The following is a 23,627-nucleotide window of genomic DNA, read 5'->3' on the forward strand; positions in this document are numbered from 1 at the left end:
TAATTTTGATGTATAATCTCAATTCATTTATAATTATTGCTTTCGCTAACTATTATTAAATGCTGTGGTTATTAATATTCAAGATTTGATAATATATATAGAATATCCCAGACGGCCAAAAGTTTCTCATGAAGAAGATTTGGATCCTGTGCGAATAAAACTTCTCCATTAAGGATCAATGAATAGGCAGAATAGCATCCAACATATACAGGTTATTTGCCACAATATACAACAGAAATATACAACAGAATGTCCTTAAATACAACGTTCACAGATTTTTTATTATTAGACAATATAAGCCGCTATTACCTTGCATTGAAAATATATTTATTTACGATATCACATTAGTAACCTCTAAGATTATCAGTACTATCTATCTCTCTAACTATCTACTATATTATGCATGTATTATACATATGAACCTTCCTCTTGAATCACTCTATTAAAACCGCATCAAAATCCGTTGCGTAGATTTAAAGATCTAAGCATACATTGTGACAGGCAGACAGCGAGAAGTGACTTTGTTTGATACTATAAGATATGCGTGTTTTATGAACTCTTGTCCATTTTATTTTTTTTCCCAATGAGAACTAATATTATTCAAGGCAATACGTAGGTATCTGCGATTTGTCTCGGACGATATTAATAAGTTCAATACTGCGCAATATATATAATGCTTCATATGGTTAATAGAAACAGACCAGGCTCTGTACTAACTAGGTTATGTATTTTAACCAAGAAAAATACTGTATATGTTTTCCAAGATATACGGTATAACTTGGATTTGCTGCAATAACTTTTATTGGCATAGGATCCGATATCTAATCATTCGCAGCGGCAAAATCTAGCGAACTTTATTCTAAATATATAAGGTTATAAAGTTCAAAGAGGAAGAAACAACTTACGGTTAATTAGTAGATAGTAAGTTCTAGAAAGTTATCTGACAAATTCAAACAAATAGTTAGCAACGCACACATGTAAGCCACAAGTTCCTTTAAGTTTCAATTCATAAGTAAAGTTTCGTCACCGTATTCGCTGTTAGTTTAAGTTTTTAAAGTTAGTTATTATCATGATTGAAATGGCTTAATTTTTTTTTGTTTCTCAATAATATTTTTTTTCTTTTGATTGACGTAGTTGAGTATATAGAAATGTCTACTTATAACTAAAATTAACTGATGATTGATGAAATAACTTTACAAAGGGATGAAACTATGCGTGAGAAAAATACTACAACTAAGCTAAACAAAATAAAGCGATATTATTTAATTACCTGATTTTTAGCAGATCAACCTACGAGATAAAAAACAAACGATGTTGTTTTGTTTTTGATGAAATTTTGATTGATGATTGACATTGTCTGCAGCAATTTGTAACATTTTTTAAAGGTTTTAAACTTCAAATACTTTTTGTACAGGATGGCATATATATTTTATTATATGTACGCACATTTAAACATATTTTATATCTTATTTGAAAAAAATTATTAGCAGCCCGTAAATGTCCCACTGCTGGGATAAAGGCCTCCTCTCCCTTTGAGGTTTGGAGCATTTTCCACCACGCTGCTCCAATGCGGGTTGGCGGAATACGCATGTGGCAGAATTTCGTTGAAATTAGACACATGCAGGTTTCCTCACGATGTTTTCCTTCACCGCCGAGCACGAGATGAATTATAAACACAAATTAAGCACATGAAATTTCAGTGGTGCCTGCCTGGGTTTGAACCCGAAATCATCGGTTAAGATGCACGCGTTCTAACCACTGGGCCTCACAGCCACTCATCGGCAAAAAAAATAATTCTGATTTTTGTCAAAAGATATTAATTTTAAACTGTCCATACATACATTATACTTATGGTATCAGTTTATATTCCTTTGATTAGCCTTGAGTGTTAGAAAGAGAATAGCGTGAGTGAGATAATTATTATTAACAGACAGACAGCAAACATTTAAGCAACTTTAATCTCACGGATGACACATTCGCAATAAAAGACCTGGCAATATGTACTGAAACAAGTTCACTCTTTTATTATTAAGTGGTCCATTTTAAGCAATAAAAAAGTCAAATTTAAATTGGAGTTCTATTCATCATCATCATTCATCCATCGCATCAATTTATGTAAAATCGAAAACTAAATTAAAAAAAAATCTGAAAAATAATATATTTTCTTATAGCGCCAATATAGAGAAACAACATTCATCTAAAACAAAAGAAACTGCATATATATTTGGCAAACAATCGACTGAAAGTCGAAATAAATAAACTTCGTCTATAACACATATTTTTACGTTTTATTAGCAAAATGTTGAAATTAACTTCACCATTATAAAACTAAGACAAATAAAAATGAATTTCAAATGCTGAATGTACAGGAAATAAAAACAATGACACTAAAAACAATTCAGTATAAAAGTTGGCCGCAAACACAGTCATAACTTTCATACACAGCCACCGTAAAAATCGGGTAAAGGCGGCAAAGTCTCTATTTGTTGCTTATCATACGACCTTATACATTGTTGTCATAAAGACTCGTTCACAACAATGGCAATCGTTCTTAAATTTAATCGTCATATATTTGCTCAATTGTATTATTAATTATATATAATAGTTTACGTGTGTTAAAAGATTATTATTTTATATAAACATTCCCCTAGAAATATCTATACATTCATTATTAAAATGCATTGCTCACAAATATAAATAAAACGAATTTCTACTATTATTCTATAATAGTTAACGAGATAATATTTTTTCACACAAATTTAAAAAAATTGATAGAAATGTAGCAATAAATAATACCAGTTTCATAAACTCTTGTTAGATCTTTACAATGTTGACATTTGTTAACACCTTTTTGTTTAGAGGATCTATAAGTATGTAGCGGTATCCTGTGATTCAATTAACCACTCACTTACGAATCATATAGAATTTAAAAAAAAAGCATACTACAGTCTATAACCTATAATTATTTCTACTTTGTTCCAATTATTATAAAAAAATATCATTATTATTGATTAATAACAAATCAAGAGAGGTGTTAATTGATTACAATTATGTTTATTAAATAAAATTCGTATTTAAATATATTTATATTAAATATACGACATATATTTACTTAATATATATAAAATAACATTTTAAACCAATATACTGGGTTAGGTTTTCGAGATTATGTTACATTGTAACGAAACAATTACTGAAAGAAAATTCTGGTAAATATATGTTATTATATATAAAATTACAGTACAGAAAATTGCTTAAGAGCAATAAATAATTGTATTTTACAATGAGCGGCTAATTAGCTTTCGCTTCCAGACATTTCAATCTGATAGAATTAAAAAATCGCAACTCTGAATCTTGTTATTTGGCGCAAACCAATAACAAATATTTATACTTATACATTCATTAAAAATATCAATTTCAAATATATATATATAGGTCCTTATTATATTATTTTATGAGTAACCTAAAAATATTTAATTTTGATATATACTTTATTTAAATATTTACATAAGAATTATTAGCAATAAGGCCTTAACCATTAACCAATAAAAAATAAAATTAGTTACAGTCGTATCAAAGGTATAGAAAAGTATATTTAAATATCGTTTGAAATTATGATATCAACGACCTATCAATATATTCTACCTATCTTACGTTGCGATCCGTCTCGCCTACCTTTATTTCTTATAAAACATTAGTCATCCATAAATATGTTTTTGTTTTTTTTTTTTTGTGAAATAATGCTAATTATCAGTGAAATCCTAAGCCTTTAAAAATGGTAACTCTCCATTTATAATATGTAAATGTAAAGTCTATTTGATTTTTTTTTTACACATAACAATATAATCTAAAATAATACAATAGTTCGTATATTCTAACGGAAGGTTTTCTTTCCAAGAACCATTAGCATTTTACATCGGCATTCGTTTGATTTGAACCATTAAACAACTCTCTAAATAAAAAAGAACAATTAAATCGCAAATCATATTTTTAAAATGAATAAACTTTAGTTATTCCCGAACTTTAGATCGAATGCCCGTGAATATAACAAAAGTTTCTTTTGCGAACTCCTCAAATTGTCCCGAGGAATTATTATTTCAACAAATTCACAGATCCATTTTTGTTCCCACCTCCAATAGCGTTAACCTTACTTTCTCGTCGAGATATCTTATCGTAGTCAAATATCGCGTGAAAAGAAATACTTACACAAAAACTTAAAAGAATAAGAAAGGTTTGCCTGATATCGCGTTAGGCAAAAATGTTCTTATTAAAGTCGTTACTTATGTCAACAAAGTACTTTGAGTGCTGTGCGGGTCTTTCAATGCTTTATTTATTCGAAGTTTATCTACTAATCCCATTAAATAGGATCTGGATGTTTGCATGAAAGTTCGTCTCTTTTTTCAAGTTATAAATATGCAAAACAGTCTTCTGTTTCTTTGCATATGACTGTTTTACCGGTGTTTTGAATACATAGGTACATAGCCTAAAATGGTGAAATTGCGGATGAAAGTTTGTATGGAAGTTCTTTATATTTGATGTTTGGAATATGGGTATTGGTCATTATCCTCCTGTTTATGACCTCAAGAGGATTAGACTAGGATTGAAATGATGAACAGCAGAAGTCTGTCATTTTTGAAAATCCAAATATGGAAATTGATGTATAGGTATTGCATGTTACGATAAATCTCTAATATTTAAGATAACTCGCGGAGATTTTTATATTTTCACTTGGCTTGATTCATACAAATTAGAATAGTAATATCATACACATGCGCGTAATGAAACAGGAAAATTCTATTAGCCACCGTCAATTTATAGAACGTGACTTTTCGACCGTTTGTTACAGTCGGTGTGTGGGATTTGATTTTCAGTAAGTGCTATAGGAAATGTCGCGTGAGCGTTCGCCTGGCTGGAATAAAGTATAGAGAATTGGGTCGAGGCTTGCAGAATAGTACATTTGGAACAAAGCCAACCAAAGCTGTGGCGATTTGTTTATTTTATTTTATAAAAATATTGCATGACCATTTCTTCTAGTCAATAATGTGTTGTTCCAAGAGATGAGAATCGACAGTTATTGAGAACAAAGCTTTGGTCTTCTTGCCGTCGCTAGTTTTGAAACCGCTTGATCGGCAAAAGAATATTGTTATGTAGGTTTGATAGAATTACCTAACGAGCTATGCAATTCTACCGGACTACTTTATAGTACAATAATCGAAATTTCTGATTACTAAATGTACATAAATATTCCGACTGTAAAATAATTTCGACAATGATAAAGTAGATGTGTTGCCGTAATGATTATGTTGTAAATAATTCAGATAGTAAATTGCCAAAAAAAACGGTAATATGTAAGGAAGTCGTAGCGAATTTCCCCTGAGATAAATTATGTCATCGAAAGTTATCGTACCTGGAGTAACTTTTTTGATTTGATCGCAGCGTACTTTTAGGTTCTCCGTCTTCTGTGAATTACATTAAACGTTTTTTTCCATCTTCTTTATCCAAGAGAACATTGTAATATTGAACAAAAACATTTCTTAAATCTGTTTAATTATTAGTCTTAAATCATACAAACTATTAATTATACATCAAACTCATTTCATTTTGACGACCTCCGTGGTCGAGTAGTGTGTACACCGGTTTTCATGGGTATGCCACTCCGAGGTCCCGGGTTCGATTCCCGGCCGAGTCGATATAGAAAAAATTCATTAGTTTTCTATGTTGTCTTGGGTCCGGGTGTTTGTGGTACCGTCGTTACTTCTGATTTCCATAACACAAGTGCTTTAGCTACTTACATTGGGATCAGAGTAATGTATGTGATGTTGTCCAATATTTATTTATATTTATTTCATCAAATCGTATCAAATTATACAAACATACAATTGTACATATTCACGAAGTAAAAAAAAAAGTTAGTCAAGTCAACTGTATTAAGAAGATATGGAAATGGTGTACATATTATAATACATATGTTGACCTCCCTTCCTTGAAGTTTAATTTCAATTGTTTTTGATAGGTACGCTTTTGAATTATAGTTTAGGTTGAGCATTGTCAGTTAGTCACACATTTGCTTAATTGCACGAGAAAAAAGACGTGACGACATAAAATTTTGGATTATATTGCTAGAAACTGAAGCCGGATAAGCGGGAACCGTTAATAAAATATATTATATTATTGGTTGCTTAAGTATTCAGTATTCTGAATATCGGAGACATAATACATATAAGCTAGATGTAAGATATACTAAACTTAAATGAGTCTTGTCTCAAATTAAATATTTCTATCAAATCAATACTGTTCAGGTCACAACTGTATTATTTTTAATACTAAATAACTATTTGCAGGTATGGAGGTTATTAATTGTCTGTTAATTTAACTTTATTTATAAAAGTATTCTTAATGCCATTGGTATAAAAAACATTTTCTCTTAACTTTACACGAAAAGACGTACACAAACAAGATGTTCACTGGAAAAATGTAATCGTTTTCATTAAACAGATATGTCACATCTTAACAAGCTTCTATAAGGAAAGACAAATCGAATACCATTATAATCGGCGTGCATTAGTAACGCTTCTGTTTACGAGATGTTTTAGTGTGCGTGACACGATTAATACAAAAGTATGTATGTCAATGCCTCAAAATTTGCATAAAACCCAAATATTATTTATCGTAAAGCTAATTCAATTAAACAAATATCTTCCAAAAAAGACTATCGATGTTGTATTTCATTACTGAGTTAACTTTCTTATTTTAGATGGAGATTGGCAATACTGTTGATATAAATGTCCAAACTCACACGTTCGTATATAACCCGTAATAAAATGTTTCTCACTCTACCAAACTAAAGTGTCGCTTTAAAGAAAAAAAAGATCTTATAACTTAGCCATTTAATTAACGTGCATGTGTGGTTGTAACATCAGTTAAAGTGAGTGCTCACGCACACAAACACAGACGCGACGCCCAAATATCGTCCGTCCGGCGTAAATTAGATAGTATAGTAATGGTTTGTGTTACTATCAGTTTGCCACCAACTATGCGATGCTTTGAGCCTGTAATTACCTTGACACAGTTACCCTTCATCCTTCAAACTAAAACACATCAAATAGAAATATATCGCATAAAATTAATTATTTACAAACTTTAATTATAAAGTTTTCATGCATATACTGTACAATACAATAAAATAGAGGAGATTAAATGTCCTACAATGGTCTAAAACAATCTTTCATCTTTAGGTAATCAAGTTGTGAGTTTATAGGCCAGCCGCTGGCTTATGCGAGTTAGCGCATACTGTATATTGCACATTTCTATTCGATGCAGACCATACATGCTAGTTCGTAGAATATGTCTCTTTGATATGTATCACGCTATGTATCATGCACACATGAATACTCAGGTGTGCGCGAATTTAAAGATAAAATCTTCGGTTAAGATGACGTCGCAAAAGTCAGATAACGGCAAACTGCAAGTTTTGGATGAAATTTGACCATAGGCGTATCCAAAATTCCGCATAGAAGTACTGAAATTATGCAGGCTAATTTAATTTACTTTATTTGATACACTCGATAGCTACACTTCTTTGAAGGCAGCCATTAATAAGAGAAAGGGAAAAAAGTACATATGATTACTTCATACACATAAATTCGATACCTAAACTATCAAATTTTATGTAAATGGTATTCTATTGTAACACAATAGAACAACTCGAATGAAATAGAACGACCTAAAATTAGAACTTAATACATTATTCGTACAATTTGATTCAACAGCTCATTTCTATTTATTTCCTTTTATTATATTAAAGTGTAAACATATTTTTAAAAATTTAGTACACAATCAAATGCGGTAGTTCAATTCAACTTGTTATTATCAGTAAGAAAGTGTTTAAATTTAAAAATATAATAATAAAAATGTTTACCTCATAAGCGTTGTTCAAAACCACTTAGCTAAAGTTTTATAAGTAACAAAAGTATGTTAGTGGATGTCTGGTTTCTATCTACCGGGCAGATGAATACTGCTACGTTGGAAACTGCAGACCTAGTTTCAACAAAGCTCCATTCTACTGTCCCTATACCGTTGAGTATATTACATACAAGCTCTGAGAGAAAACCGCGTGTTAATTGATTTTCGAGTTTAAATTGAATGTGAATTGAAGTGCATTTAATATTGACATCTGAAATACGGCCGATTATTATTTTTTAGATTATTACTAAAATTAAAAATACACAATTGTTTCAAAGTTTTTGTGTCAGTTCCGAATAATTGATGGGTTATAAAGAATGAAATAAAGCAATTATTGAAACGGATTTGAAATTTGGTATAGTTATATTTATGCGGTGGAATTTGCATAGGTATTTTTTGTTACATTTATACATATAATAATGAAAAGATTTATCGCCCGTCTATTTTCAACAAACATCCTCACTTATGAATTTCATATCTATCGATATATTTTTTATTCGTTTTGAAGTCACAATTTATGTCAGTGTAACTTTATCCATTATTTTTTAATACGAATAAATATTATTATTCTTAATTTATTTCGGTAACACGCACGAGCAACTTAAGCACTTGACGGTGATTGGTTATCATATCCTGTACACGAACAATTTTTGTCATTGTGAGATATATAAACCACATACGTTACACATACTCAATAGTGCTATCCACGTAATCGAAGGTGTATTTATACAGAATAGACAGGCTGGTGTGAAGTGGTCACCGTCCAATTGGTGCTTCAAGAAATAATAATCATTCTTTACGTTTCCAACGCGCTACGAGTTTTGGGAACAAAGATATTATGTTCCTTGTGCGTAGTTACCGTGGCTGCCAAACGCTTCAAACCGGAACCATAATACTAAATATTGCTGTTTGGCGGAAGAATGTATGACGATTACTACCGAGACGACAGTGCAATCCCTATAAAATTCTATCAGATAAGTTCGCACAAGGTCTAACATTATCTAATAATATAATTAAACTATTATAATATTCTTAGTTTATTTTCTAAAAGCATTTTATTATCTACAGTAAATAATATTATAGGAGCGTCTAAACAATTTAATAATAACTCCATTTTTAAACATAAACAAGAAATATGAAAACAATTTCTCTTAATGTTTTAATTTCCGTGTCAACTTGTATTATTTTATCGTTTTTAATATAAATAAGGCGCGCCGTTTTAACACGAAACTCCGCGTGTTACAATTACACCAATCGTTAAACATAACGTGTATGAATATTTGAATACTTTTTTCCATTATTTTATACATTAAACAACAACTAGTTAAACTAAATGCAAAATAAGAGTCTTGAAATAATTCTGTTATTTAAAAACTTAAATTATATACAATAGTCGCATTCTCAAATGATAAACAATTCAATTGCAATAATATTACATGTTTTTAATAGAAGAAATTTAAAACAGCAGATCTCTTCCAGTTGATAACGTATATCAATGGGCAAAATTATACATAGTTTTGCGAGGGAAGCTCGCAAAAGTAGCTGTAATTACATAATCTTTCATACTGACTATATTAATGTCAATACATACGTTTTACATTGAACTACTTATATTTTTTATCTATCAATTGTTATTACTTGTTATATTCAAGTTTCAGTTACATAATCTTTAATTAAGTTATATAAGACATTAATTATTCTATACTATAATATTAAATACTGGAATTTCCACTTAAAATCACATTTAGTCTATTACATTTTAGTATATTCATATTAATCTAGCGTATTCCTGATTGAAAGTTATTTTTCTGTTTATACTTGTGTTGTTCATACAAGTATGTTCTTGTGATTTTCCTTTCATTAAACGTTACTGTTTCGGCCCTACTCATAGTTACCTTTATTAATAAATAGATTTGCAAAATCGAATAGATTTTTTTTTCAAATACCACATTAATCCAGAGTTAGCGCGCTTAAACAAAAAAACTCTTCATTTTTATAAATAATATTGTATTAGGATATATGTATCTATATATAAAAAAGCGAAATAACCCCTACTGATTAATAACGAAATCTCAGAAGCTATAATACCTACAAACTTGAAATTGGGTAGGACATTCCCTATAGGGTGTACACATCCGCTAAGAACGGATTTTACGAAACTTTATCCCTAAGGGGGTAAAACAGTGGATGGAAGTTTGTGTTTTATAAATTTCGCGCAAGTAAAGCCGCAGGTTTAGCTAGTTTTATTATATTTTTATAACAACAGCATTAAAAAATATAGAAGTTTCTGGATAGACCCATAGCTATATTCTCAAATTGCGATCTCATACTAATAGCCACCTGTTATAAAACAGAAAAGCACGGTTTCAATGGTATAATTATTTATTTCATAATTCGACTGCAATTCTTCACTCCAAAATGGCTTTTATAATTGTGATAAAATTTATCGAAATATACATTTTCCACGTGGTATAAGTTTAAAAAATGAACTTTTACGAGATTAAAAATGATAAAGTTACTCTAAGCTTCATCTATAAATTAAGTATATTTGTTATAGCTTGTAATTATCAACAATAATTTGGCTAACGTCAATTCTATCTCCGGAGAAAATTGCTTGGGCACAAGAATATAAATATCGGCTATTTTCGGTTTAAGTAATACCTAAGATAAATTTGATATAATATGTTTTGTGTGTCTATATAATGTTGTCAGCAAAAATAAACTTCTAAAGGGTGGTGCGATGGTATCTATTATAAAAGTAAAGAAAAGAGAAAATCTATATTCCATTAATTTAAACGCTTAGTAAGACAATATGTTCATTATTTCATTATTATATAGATATGTTATGTATGGGTTTTAGTGCGATGGAACGGTAATCCGACACGACTGAAAAGATCTGGCGCAGGACCAACGGCTTGAAGTATTTTCCAAAGAGGAGCCTGAGTCTGCCAACTTCTTAACTCTGGCCATCTACAGAAAAATTCTTGATACAAAAAGTCGCTGACAAAACTTGAGCGGTAAAAGTATTAAAATAAAATTAAACGTAAACGATATACTCATATTACTAAGTTGAAAGACAACAGACTATATAGGTAAATAGGTCATTAACTTCTGCTGCTGAAGCAATGCAGCAGTGTTATTAAAGAAAAGTTGTGGAGCTTATTCCACCGCACTACTCCAATGGAGGTTGAACTTTATTTTATATTATTGTTATTTTAGTATCGTCATTACTGTCATAGTCAATCCAACGTTCTGACTAGTTTCAATTTAATTGTTTCATTATTTTAGTATTTTTATTAAAATTTATCAAGAGCATTTTGAGCCCAGTAATTAGAATCTTTTGAAATCTTTGTTGTTTCTCAGCAAAATTCGCTTAAAAATAAGTGATTTTTCTTCGTAACCTCTAACCATTTATTTCCTAGTCTCTTTGAGTAATGATCTCATTTATGAAATCATTTGTTTAAATTAAAATATTTACGAATAACGATTTTAATCTTTGCTACATTTATCAACGGATGAAATATATATAAATAGCATGAAAAGAATTTGGCAGACTTTTGAGATCGCTGCTAACGCCAACCTTGGAAATAATTTTGCTCGTGGATTGGTTCTCCCCGCAATCATACGGGTCGTTTAGGCAGTTCACACTCAATTGATTTAACACCAAAACCCTTTATTTTGGATTCTTATATTTGGCTAATTATTATTCTGCATCAGATACTTCTTTAGCTGCGAGTAAAGAACCATTGAACTCGAACTCGAACAAAATATACGTCATATATGAAAATTTAAACTGAAATAATATTTTACATTTACAGGAAGACCTTTATATTAATTTAAATCACGCCTCATAGTCAATTGTACAATTCGTAAGCACAACGAATCTTTATTTTAATGTATTAACAGGTTATAAATAGAAATGTAATCTTTTCTATTTTGCCGTAACTTGTAAATTTCCCACTGCTGGGCTAAGGCCTCCCCTCCTTTTGAGGAGAAGGTTTGAGGCATATTCCATCACGCTGCTCCAATGCAGGTTGACGAAATACACATTTCGTCAACCTGCCGTATTCCACACATGTGGCAGAATTTCGTTGAATTTAGACACATGCAGGTTTCCTCGAGATGTTTTCCTTCACCGCCGAGCACGAGATGAATTATAAACACAAATTAAGCACATGAAAATTCGGTGGTGCCTGCCTGGGTTTGAACCCGAAATCATCGGTTAAGATGCACGCGTTCTAACCACTGGGCCATCTCGGCTCGGCAACCACAAATCACAAGACCATATTTAAATATAAACACTATGTAATGCTTGTTTTGTTCGTGCAATAAAAATCACTTAGACATAGTCAATAAAAAAACATTTGACTGTTGACCTCTTTCGAAATTTAATCGAACAACTCACTCGTAAAAAAATCTAAACAAACACCAAAATATTCACACGTTAAAAAACACAATGGACGTAAACATATTCTGTTCAGGCATCAAAATAGTATAAATAGTTATATTCACATTTCGTATATAATTCTGAAAATCTTAATATTCGTGATCGCCAATGATTTTATACCTATTTAAATATTTAGTTAAAACGATATTTACAATTATAGTAAATCAATATGCCTTCGAATATGGTTTATTTGACTTTTTCTAATATATTTTTTATTCATTTTACTAAATACCTACGCCACAGTGTGGATTTTTATAGTACCTACTAAAATATTTCATTCATTTTAAAATATTATTTTCGAATGACATTTAAAAAGCATTTCATGTCTCTTTAAAATAAACATTATGCAAACGTAATGTTATTAGATTATATATTAATTCGTAGGTATATCGGGATTTTGAACAAAATATAATGCGCGCTAAACTAGGGTACATACACCCTATATTAAAACAAACATGCTTAACCATATGTACAGAAGTATGCAATATACGTGTCTATTAGGGTATTATGATAATTATATCCACCTTATGTAACGCTCACAGGCATTGCAGTCTGGCGCGCTTGGCTAGCACTGCATTTAATTGAGGGCCTGCCCCCACATTGTTTCGCTCTGACGCCTGCTCTCAAGCCCGCTGAAAGGAAACTGCTACACCGAGGAAAATTTCCCGTGTCGGAGGGTGGCAGTCTTTTATTTGGAAATTACATTTAGAACCGTCAGACTGGAAAGTGCTGTATTAAAGTCTATACATTTTGCTGATATTAGTTACAGATTTATTTCTCGTATATGATGTATGAATTGATGTTACAAGGCTACGAACGTAGACCTTCGTAGCATGGCTACATTATGTAATTTATGTAACCCGTAGCATTGCTTTAGCATTTTAAATTTCTTAATTCAATTTGTTTTTGACATGTATATCACTTATAAATTAGGTGTACCCTTGAATTAACATATAATTATTAGATTTGTCGACCTCCGTGGTCGAGTAGTGTGTACACCGGTTTTCATGAGTACGCCTACTCCGAGGTCCCGGGTTCGATTCCCGGCCGAGTCGATGTAGAAAAAGTTCATTAACTTTCTATGTTGTCTTGGGTCTGGATGTTTGTGGTACCGTCGTTACTTCTGATATCCATAACACAAGTGCTTTAGCTACTTACATTGGGATCAGAGTAATGTATGTGATGTTGTCCAATATTTATTTATTTATTTATTTTAAAAAGGAATAATTTAAAATACATCTAAAATAAACTTTTTCCAAGATAAGTCTACAATGTTTAAGCTAAGTACACATAAGAGGAGAGATCCACTTGAAGGAAGCGAGGAAATCCAAAGATCCCAGTAAATGCGGTATAAAGTTACGTCACTTGTACAAGTAGGGACTTAAACGTATGTCATGGAGAATACGTTGACTAGTTTGTTTGTTCGTTTGTTTAGTGCAGCCTTCGATAACAAGTTTCTGTCTTAAGTTTGACTACTTTTGAAGTTATATCAGATTTGGGATCTCTTGCCAGTCACTGTATCCTAGCATTTTAATTACATAAATAAATTATAACTCTAAGCTTTTTTATTAAAAAAAAGTATATATAGTATCAAATTAATCAAAGCTTATTAAAACACATTTAATTAATTATTTATTTAAAGTGGTTTCATTATATTTATATCCACCTAAAATTACGAAAATAACACATCAACGTATTCCGAATGTTCAAACAAACAGTAAATAAGCGATAAAACGGTATAAATTACGAATGTTCATTGTAATTGGGTAAACAATAAAATGCTACAATGCAATTAAAACACCCGTTTGGCAAAACATGCTGTAATCCGAATGGGTTAAGATTTATTTTTATTATACTGTAACGAATTCCTTCGAATGTTTGTTTTCATAATTTTCATTGTACATTATTTGTTTCAATATCAAGATTATAAATTTATCGATAAAATGAATGATGACATACATACACTGTTAATCTTTAATTTATTTTTTTAGCTTATACTGTAATGTAATTGTCGGTTAGGTCATTACGTTATATTGATTTAAATTTAAAAATCGAATTAAAGACTTAATGCTCTAGGAAAATGAAAATTAGTCAAATGAATAAATAATTGCCGAAACTGAGGTTTTCTTAAAAAATGTTGTAGATGCGTTGGGATTGCCGTATCATGCTTGAAATAATTAATAAAGAATAAAGTCAAATTTGAAGATGCGTTCCCCTGAGAGAGGTCCATGCAAACACAAAAAATTCAAAGAAGAAACACCTTACCTATAAAATAAAATTTATTTTTATATATTTAAACATTTTCATTTTTTTTTTTACTTAAATATTCAAAAAAATTATAACTGTAGATTTACGCGTGGAATAAAAAGGCTTTTTTATTTTTATTTATTATAAAGTCAAATTAAAACAAGAAAAACATATTTTTCTTATTTAGATAGGACACTACCACATATTTAGAACGACTTATGTGTTTGGTAATTTTATATCAAATTATAACTAATAGCTGGATATAATTATTTTCATACCTCATCAACTAGTTATTGATAATAATAACAGATACGAACCATGTCCATATAACTCTGAACGAATTCGCTTCTTAATATATTTTATTCTTAATGCACATGAGTTTTCTTTATTAAACATTGATATATAGTACTCATTGATAGTTAAACTAAACAAATAGATCTTAGAAGATCCGGAAAAAGAAAGACAACAGTTTTTTTGGTAAATTTCATAGCAATTTATAATTTTCAACATAATATATGGACCGGAGGCGATCGTTTCATACCCTCGGGATGTTGCTATCTAATATAATAAATTCACTTATCATATCGACCTATATATAACCTTTTGCGGACAAGACACAATTTTTCATTTTTTATTTAGCAACACTTACTTTTTCTATCAATAACGACCGTCGTTAAACTATCGAAGTTGTTGTTGAAAACATTTTTGTTTACAAGTATGTTTACTTGGTAATATGGTATTCAATTCAATTTTAACCGATTGCAATAATCTCATGATGAGTATTTTCCTGGCTGATTTTGACCAAGCGACCAATCCGAAGGGGGCAGGCCACCAAAGAAGAACATACTGTTATATAAGATTGTGCGTTGTCTGCCATACATTTCTGAACAGAATCGATGATTTTTACGTGCTTTCCATTTGAAATAATTTAAAAGAAAAATCTAAAAACTTTTTATCAGTCCACACTGACATTTGAACCCCGAACCTCGGGATCTAAGACCACTGCGAGCATACGATATTTAGCCACTAGACCAATGAGGCAGTGAAATAACGTAATATGTTGATTTATTAATATACAAATTATTTAAATTAATAACATATGTGAGAATAGCTACTCTGTAAATAACGATCGCGATCACAGAAATAGTGGCAACAGAGCTAGCAACATTTTCTTTATTAAATCACGATTTCAGATCAAATCAAAATGTTTAAAGTAATTTCAAAGATTTAAGATTTTTTTACGAAATTATTATTGATTTCTAACCATAAATATCGACTATATATAGCTTATATAATCAATTTGTATGCAAATATTCTAACTGCCTTGTTGGTTTAATAGTTTGTCAACTTAGATGAACATCATGAGGGTTCGTTTTTCAGACGCTGGACTAAGTCTATTATTATATTAAACTATAAGTTCGTTTATTCATATAAATAATATAGTATTCAAATTTACAGGTATCCTGGATACGAAAACGTGATCTTCACATCCTCACAGTAGGTGTTCACACATATAGTAGCGACGCGCGATTCGCAGCGCTGCACACCGACGGTTCCGATGAATGGACGCTGAGAGTGGCGCATGCGCAGCCCAGAGATTCTGGTGCCTATGAGTGCCAAGTATCGACGGAGCCTAAAATCAGTTTGTCCTTCTGGCTTACTGTTGTAGGTAAGTACTAAATTAGGTTATTATAAGCTTAACAAAGCTTATGCTTTGCTCGCTGTATTTGTTAAAAATTATATTACAATTATACTAGATCATAAACTAAATCAAATAAACAAATAACAAAACTTTATGAATGAAGTAATTATACATTAGGAATTGAATATAAGGTTCGAAATAAGGTCGTTCCTCCATCTTGTTTCTCGATTCAAAGCTTTATCCATCGTAAAGTTTGAAACATGGAGACGAACTTAAGCTAAGCTTCGTGTACATGGCGATGCAGCCGCATTGTCACCGAACTGCAATACTGTGTACACATTAAAACTGCGTTGCAGCCGAACCACAGACACACAATCGGCGCCGAGAATAAGCCGCAAAGTTTCCAACATTGAATAGTAAACCAGAGATCACAGTATGGCAATATAACCGTAGATCTGTTAACGTATGTTTCGACAATAATCATTTTTTGATATTAATGTTACCATAAAAAAAAAAGTTTTATTTAATCGACCTTTCTAATTGTTAAACAAAGTCCGTAACGTGTAGTCATTTTAAATATCAATATAGAATATTTGTATTTGAGTTAAATAGCATTACGAATAATTGTAAAATTTATTTTCATGTTCAGTAGATAAGGTTTAATTATTGTAGTTAGTTTGTTCTAGTTTCTTTTAGGTTATTTTAGTAATGTTTATATTTTATTCTATTATTTCAAAGTATTGTACAACTTGTATTTAAGATAAAGTTTGTAGCTTATCAATCAAGTCATCATAATTAAATAGTAATGAAACAAAATTTTAAGTAATTTAATCAATGGTGATGCCAAATGATTATTATAAATGTATAACATAGTTGATCTCGTGGTTCCCATAGATTTTATTCTGCGACACGAATAGGAATCCAGATGATATTTAATTTGTATGTTAGTTGGTATTTTCATTATGTTGGATTTTGGTTGCAGTTTCAAAGGCCGAGATCTTGTCGGGTCCAGAGCTGTTTGTGCGCGCCGGATCTGATATTAATTTAACATGCGTTGCGAGGCACGCACCCGATCCACCAAGGTAAAATATTTTGAACACTTTAATACATTATAACTTTAAATTGAATAATTATGCACATAGTGGGCTAAAATTGGATACAAACAAAAATATATTTTAATAGTTTTTATTCTGTGCAACGGAAAACGAAATTGTCATGTATGTTTTACTCTCAGTTTGATTAAAAAAGTTTTACTTTATAAACAGTTCTATCAACAGCTTTATATACTGGTATCGCGGTGCAAATGTCGTGAACTACGCTCAACGCGGCGGCATAAGCGTGGAAACTGAGCAGCGTACTCGCACAAGCCGTCTTCTGATCGCGCGAGCGTCGCCAAGAGACTCGGGAAATTATACTTGCGCCCCAAGCAGTTCCGGTAAGATTATTTTTTTTTCAATAAAATTACGAAAAATGAAAATTTAATTAAAATAAATTACACACGTTAGCAATAATCATAACATTTGAATTCTAAACCTAAATATTTCATTCCACTTTAAATTCGTCCCCAATATCTCTTCGCCGCAAGACAAAATACTCGTAAATTACAATTCAGTACTTAAATTTGCATCGAGATTTCGAGGTTAAACCACTCCGAAATCACTCCACTTAAAGGATGAGACAGATATTTTAATTAAGGTTTTATAAAGTAAAATGAAGGAATGTAATCTTATACTCCGTTACATTAAATAGAGATCATCATATATTTTAACGTACCTACGGCCACGGTTTTTTTGAATTAAATGATATTTTATTTTATGTTCCAGTCACCATACTATTAAGGACTAATTTTATTTGTTGAAGACAGTCTTGCAAATGGGCCACTTGATGATAAATGGTCACCACTGTCAATAATCTGTGAGAAATGGTTCCTGTGGAACTAAAATGCTATGTTCCTTGTGTCTGTAATTAACACTTACGCGCCCTTCTAACCGAAACACAGCAACGCTAACAGTATTGATATTTGGTGATGTATGTAATGAGTGGGTAGACCACCATTATTATCCTCCGAGTATTATTTATTTTAGAACGGTAGTGCTATAGACCACTTGATAGTGTGAGTTAGTGGCTACCTTTACAAACATAAACATTGGTACAACCGTACTACTTAATACAGTAATAATTAAATTTTCCACTTGTCCTTATAATTACATAAAATAAAAATTACAACTATTTGACTACAGAATAAAAGGTAAGTGGGTAGTATCCATTCAAAGAGATCATCCAAAAGCTCATCCTTAAAATATGTAAATTAATTTTAGATGTAAACGAAATAATAAGACAAATTATTTTGACAGATTCTGCGTCTGTGGTTGTACACGTCCTGAACGGCGAAAGACCGGCCGCCATGCAAAGCGACGCTTACCAAACCAAGCCAACCAATACTCTTATATTTTTAATTATACTTATTCTAAGAATTCAAAAACTTGACAATATCATGGACACTTTTGTTTTAGTGTACACGTCCATCGTAAATTTTCAAATTTTCAAACATCGATCTATTAGTGATAATTCTGTTCGACTTATATCTAGATGACGTGCAAATTTAAACCTAATTGTAAAGGCATAAAATGCATTATAAGTTTTAAAATTAACTTAGTTATGAAAAAAAACGAATTACTATAATATTTACCGTCTGATTAACTTAGAATGAATTAAAATACTGATTGATGTTGTAATTTAAAATTAATTATAATGTAACTAATAAATAATTGAACCATGAACCTACTTTTAGTTTTTATGTTTATTAAATCGTAAATAATTTCGTGTATGTATTAATATTTAAAAAGTGATATTTTTTTCTAAGGTAATTTATCAACTTTAATTCTTATGTATATATATTATAATTTAATTCATTTTAACCATACGAAAAAAAATCACGATGCATCGTCAAGAAAAGAAATTAATATTAGAATAAATATCAGAATAGTCTCAGTGAATTCTTTTTGTAAGTCGGTTTATTTCATTCCATCAGGCGGCCTATTCTACTGACATAATTATATTGGTGATAATACGTTCCCGATTATATTCTGACCTATACTCGACTATTCCTCAGAAAAAATAACTTCATCTTAATCCTTATAATACTACGAATATGAAACCGTTATTATTCCGATCCAACTTGACGGCAACTGAATCGTTTCGTTTCTAGGATAGGTACTCAGCTGATCGGCAACGATTAATTTTTAACTGTCAATTTTTTAGTAGAATACATACATAAAATACATACATCTGTCTACATAAACTAAATTAAGCTCCGCTTTTGTCAGAAACATTCAGATATGGGCGAATGATATTTCATATCATATGTAAATATAGGGGAAATACGCTTTACTTACCTAGTATTCGTAATTGCCATTTATTTTGAACAAATTTGAATAAACGACAATTTCAATATTCGAGTGTATTATCAAAGAGGATGTCAAATGTGGGAGCGGAGAAGATCAAAAGCTTTATTTTTGATGTTCCTTTACCTGCTTCGTTATTATCCTGAAAATGTTTTTTGTCGAAAGTGCTGCTTGAATAGCATTAAATGTCTTTTGACTCCTTTGTGGACGAGTGTATGGATTAAAATAACATTAAAATAAACGTAGAAAAGTATATTTAATATAAGCAATAGTATATAATAATATACATAAGCAGCCGTTTATATGTTGATGTTTGTGGCATTATATATATTTTGTTTTTCTATGATTATACTTTTTTCTCTTCATAATCTTGTTGAAATGTTATGTTAGATTGTTTAAATGTCGATTAACTTCTATGAGTTACATGGTTTATTAAATAGTTATATAAATCAATGTAAACGGTCTAAGTCACTTTTGTTTAATATATTTAATATATGTTTTAAGCATTTCCAATATACCGAGGTATTCTTTTTTATTGTTTCAATTCTATTAAGCAAAGGAAATAGTACGAAATGTATAAGAGTAGTTACACTTTTGACATATATGACACTAATCTCATCACAGGCACTGCTGTACAGTCAGCATCAAAAGTTATATAATAATCTGTAAAGCTTTATTTCAAAAATGTTTAATCATTGTCAATGATCAAAAAATGTTGATACATTGGCTCATATTCTATTCAAATATATCAAGTATTACTTTAAATAACTGATGAATATGTTTATCAAACAAACGATTGTTTATCTAAGCCAAAAGCGCTATAAATATTATCTCAAAAAGCACATTAATATTTTAGTTGAATCTATCATCGTGTATCATCAAATACACAATTTACGTAACATGCGACACTTGAATTATCAACGAAAAATGATGTATACATTTTTCGGCTGACTGTACACGGCATGACAGTCACGTAACTGTCAACGTGGTTCTCCTGCAACATTGTCGAAATATATTACATTAACGATGTAAATATGAAACATGCATACATAATAACTGAGGAAATTAAATCAGAACAGTAATTGATAACGTCATCAATATTGCATAACTCGTTTATGACGCAGTGCTATTAATTACTATGTTGACAGTGTATAATGAACTCTCCATTTACTAGAAATTTTGTATCAAGTTTAGACATTTGTTTAGATTATAGATAGTGTTTGTTCGATGAACGATTAATTGTTAATACATTCAAACAGTTTCAATCAAAAATGGTTTTCATTTAATCAACTTATGTATGTACGGCATTTCATTATGTGGTTATGTTATACTGACCTACCGATCTTTTATATCTTACATTATATTATTATACGGAATTACGTTTTCAAAGAAAAAATATATCGATAATTATGGTATGAATGACCTTTGAAATAAATGTCGTAGTAACGAGTGAAACTTTGTTTGTTTAATATCTTGTAATGGGATAACTACTCAGCTGCTGAAAACATTACATTACTAAGTGTATATGATATTAAATTGTAAATAAGCCATTGTAAATTATATGAAATAATTGTAGATTAATACTAAACTTATTAACATTTTAAAATATCTATATTACATTTCAAATGCGTAACAGTTCCATTAAAACGATTATAATAAAGTAAGTGTAATATGTATTATTTAGCTCGAAACACTGTGTATAAATTTTGTAAATAAAAATGTTTTACGTGTTACGTCAACGGGTTTTATTTATTACCTTTGCTCATTTGGTACTATTTAAATGTGAACAATTATTTATAGGCGATTTTTTTAACTTTTCTTCGATTCATATGATAAAACCTGTTTATATTATAAAATGCAAAACTTTGTATATTTATAACTTCGTTACTCAATCTCGTCAGAATATATAAACGGATCTGGGTTAACTTTTATATTTAAATATGCCTTATTATTATTAAAAAAATAATAATAACTTCTTTCAGACGGTATGGTGGAGATTTAGGTGGATTTTCGTCACTTGCTATGTGGGTGAAGACGCAAGTTCAGTCAGAGGTAATATTGGCAAATGCAGTTGATCATAATAAGACCCGATCAACGCAGATATTACTGTGTTTTAGAATAGATGAACTCTATAATTGCTCATTCTAATAGGATAACAATTCACCGATAAGATACTTGTCATACTTTTCAAGGCACAATATAGTTCTTCTTGTTTCTTAAATCTGGAGTAATTTCTTTCAAATTGCTTGTTCATATATTTCAGCAAAGATCTTAGGTTACATAGATAGATGGAGAAGCACGTAACAAAATATAATACAAGATCCTCGTTTTTATATCTTCCCGTTTCAAAGTTATTGTGATCATTTGGAGCCAAGACTTTGACACATTGTCGTCCCTAGAGTTCGATGCTGTTTTGTTTTGACGTGTTTATGTATTATATTTTCACACGTTAATGTTAATAAATATATAAATGTTTTCAGACGCATGTTTTGAGTACGTAATATTATGATAGCGACTCCAAACCAGTTTTATACAACGACAGCATAAACATTATTAAGTTTTAATTCAATTTTAAGTAGTAGCTTTTTATATTTAATGATGAACATAATTATGTTATTCATTTATAATTATATATATATTTATATCCTTAATAAATATAACTTATTATTTCCGAAACACATAAGTCTAAATAACATCTGTAACGGCTGTCAATTTTCGGCCTGATAGTGCGCATTTTACGAAACTCTAATAACTTAGTACTAACTAATGACTTCACCCGAGGTTTGAATCCAGGACCCTGGATCTACACACCCAGGACGGAGTAGGTACATGTTGGTTGTGATGTTTGAATGCGTCAAAGAACTGATGACAAAAATACAACATAAACATATTCATTATCAAATGCGCTTTAATAATTTCAGTAAAATTTTGCACTACAACAATTATTAACAAAGGTATTTATTAAAATCAACTTGAGAATTAAATTATTACGGAGTCTAACTCTAACTTACAGAGTTAATAGGTAGCCGATGCGTATTTAGTGGAGCAGCAAACAGGCAATATATGTGAATTAAGCCGTAGATTTATATAAAGAGGTTTTTTGGATTACTTTAAGACAATTTTAACTTCACATTATTTATATTATAGTTATTGTTATTTTCGAAAATCGAGTTCTCGGATTCTCATCGGGTTTCTACAAATTGAGGTCATTTTGTTTTTGTAATAATATATTTTATAACTTTTAAAACTTCATTACCATTAAACGATATCAAAATATATAAACAATGCGTTTAAAAATTATCACGCATTAATAATAATTATTATTTAATAGTGATAAAATAATTTATTATAATATTTTTTACTAATAAAAAATAACAAAGTACACGACACAATAAAAAAAAACGAAAAAGGAATTGAATTTCAATAGGAAACATGAAAAATGGGAGATTGAGATGGATGGGAGAAGCATATGAGGTCTCCTTTAGCAGACCTGACGATAGCGGAGGCGATCGAGCCCCATCTGAATCGCTGGCCCAAATACGAGTAGCGTCACTCTGACATTTAAGCTGAGGTGCTCAAAGAACACGGCTGTTTTGGTAAGTACCTGCATGGTAGCCAGGTGAATGTCATCCTCCTGCCATAATTGTGGAACGCCTGTGAACAATGGTGAAGAATATATATTTTTTTTATATTATAGGGGGCAAACGAGCAGGAGGCTCACCTGATGGAAAGTGATTACCACCGCCCATGGACATTTGCAACACCAGGGGGGTTGCAGGTGCATTGCCGGCCTTTAAGGAATAAGTACGCTCTTTTCTTGAAGATTCCCAAGTCGTATCGGTTCGGAAAAACCGCTGGCGAAAAATGTGCGAGGCAGAAAATGCCTTAAAAATCGCGCTGTTGTGGATTTTCGGACATCTCGGTG

At 30.7% G+C, this 23,627-nt stretch overlaps 1 protein-coding gene across 1 annotated transcript in view; it reads left to right on the plus strand.

Moving 5' to 3' along the window:
* The window catches only part of LOC125067916 (hemicentin-2-like), a 53,645-nt gene extending 34,754 nt beyond the window's left edge, over positions 1–18,891 (plus strand). The window contains exons 3-6 of the mRNA XM_047676812.1: positions 16,115–16,325; positions 17,281–17,380; positions 17,576–17,733; positions 18,653–18,891. Of these exons, the coding sequence (XP_047532768.1) occupies positions 16,115–16,325; positions 17,281–17,380; positions 17,576–17,733; positions 18,653–18,891 (708 nt within the window). The remainder of the gene's footprint in view (positions 1–16,114; positions 16,326–17,280; positions 17,381–17,575; positions 17,734–18,652) is intronic.
* Positions 18,892–23,627: the final 4,736 nt, after the last annotated feature.

Source organism: Vanessa atalanta, chromosome 12 (assembly GCF_905147765.1).
Source record: "Vanessa atalanta chromosome 12, ilVanAtal1.2, whole genome shotgun sequence".
Taxonomy (NCBI): Eukaryota; Metazoa; Arthropoda; class Insecta; order Lepidoptera; family Nymphalidae; genus Vanessa; species Vanessa atalanta.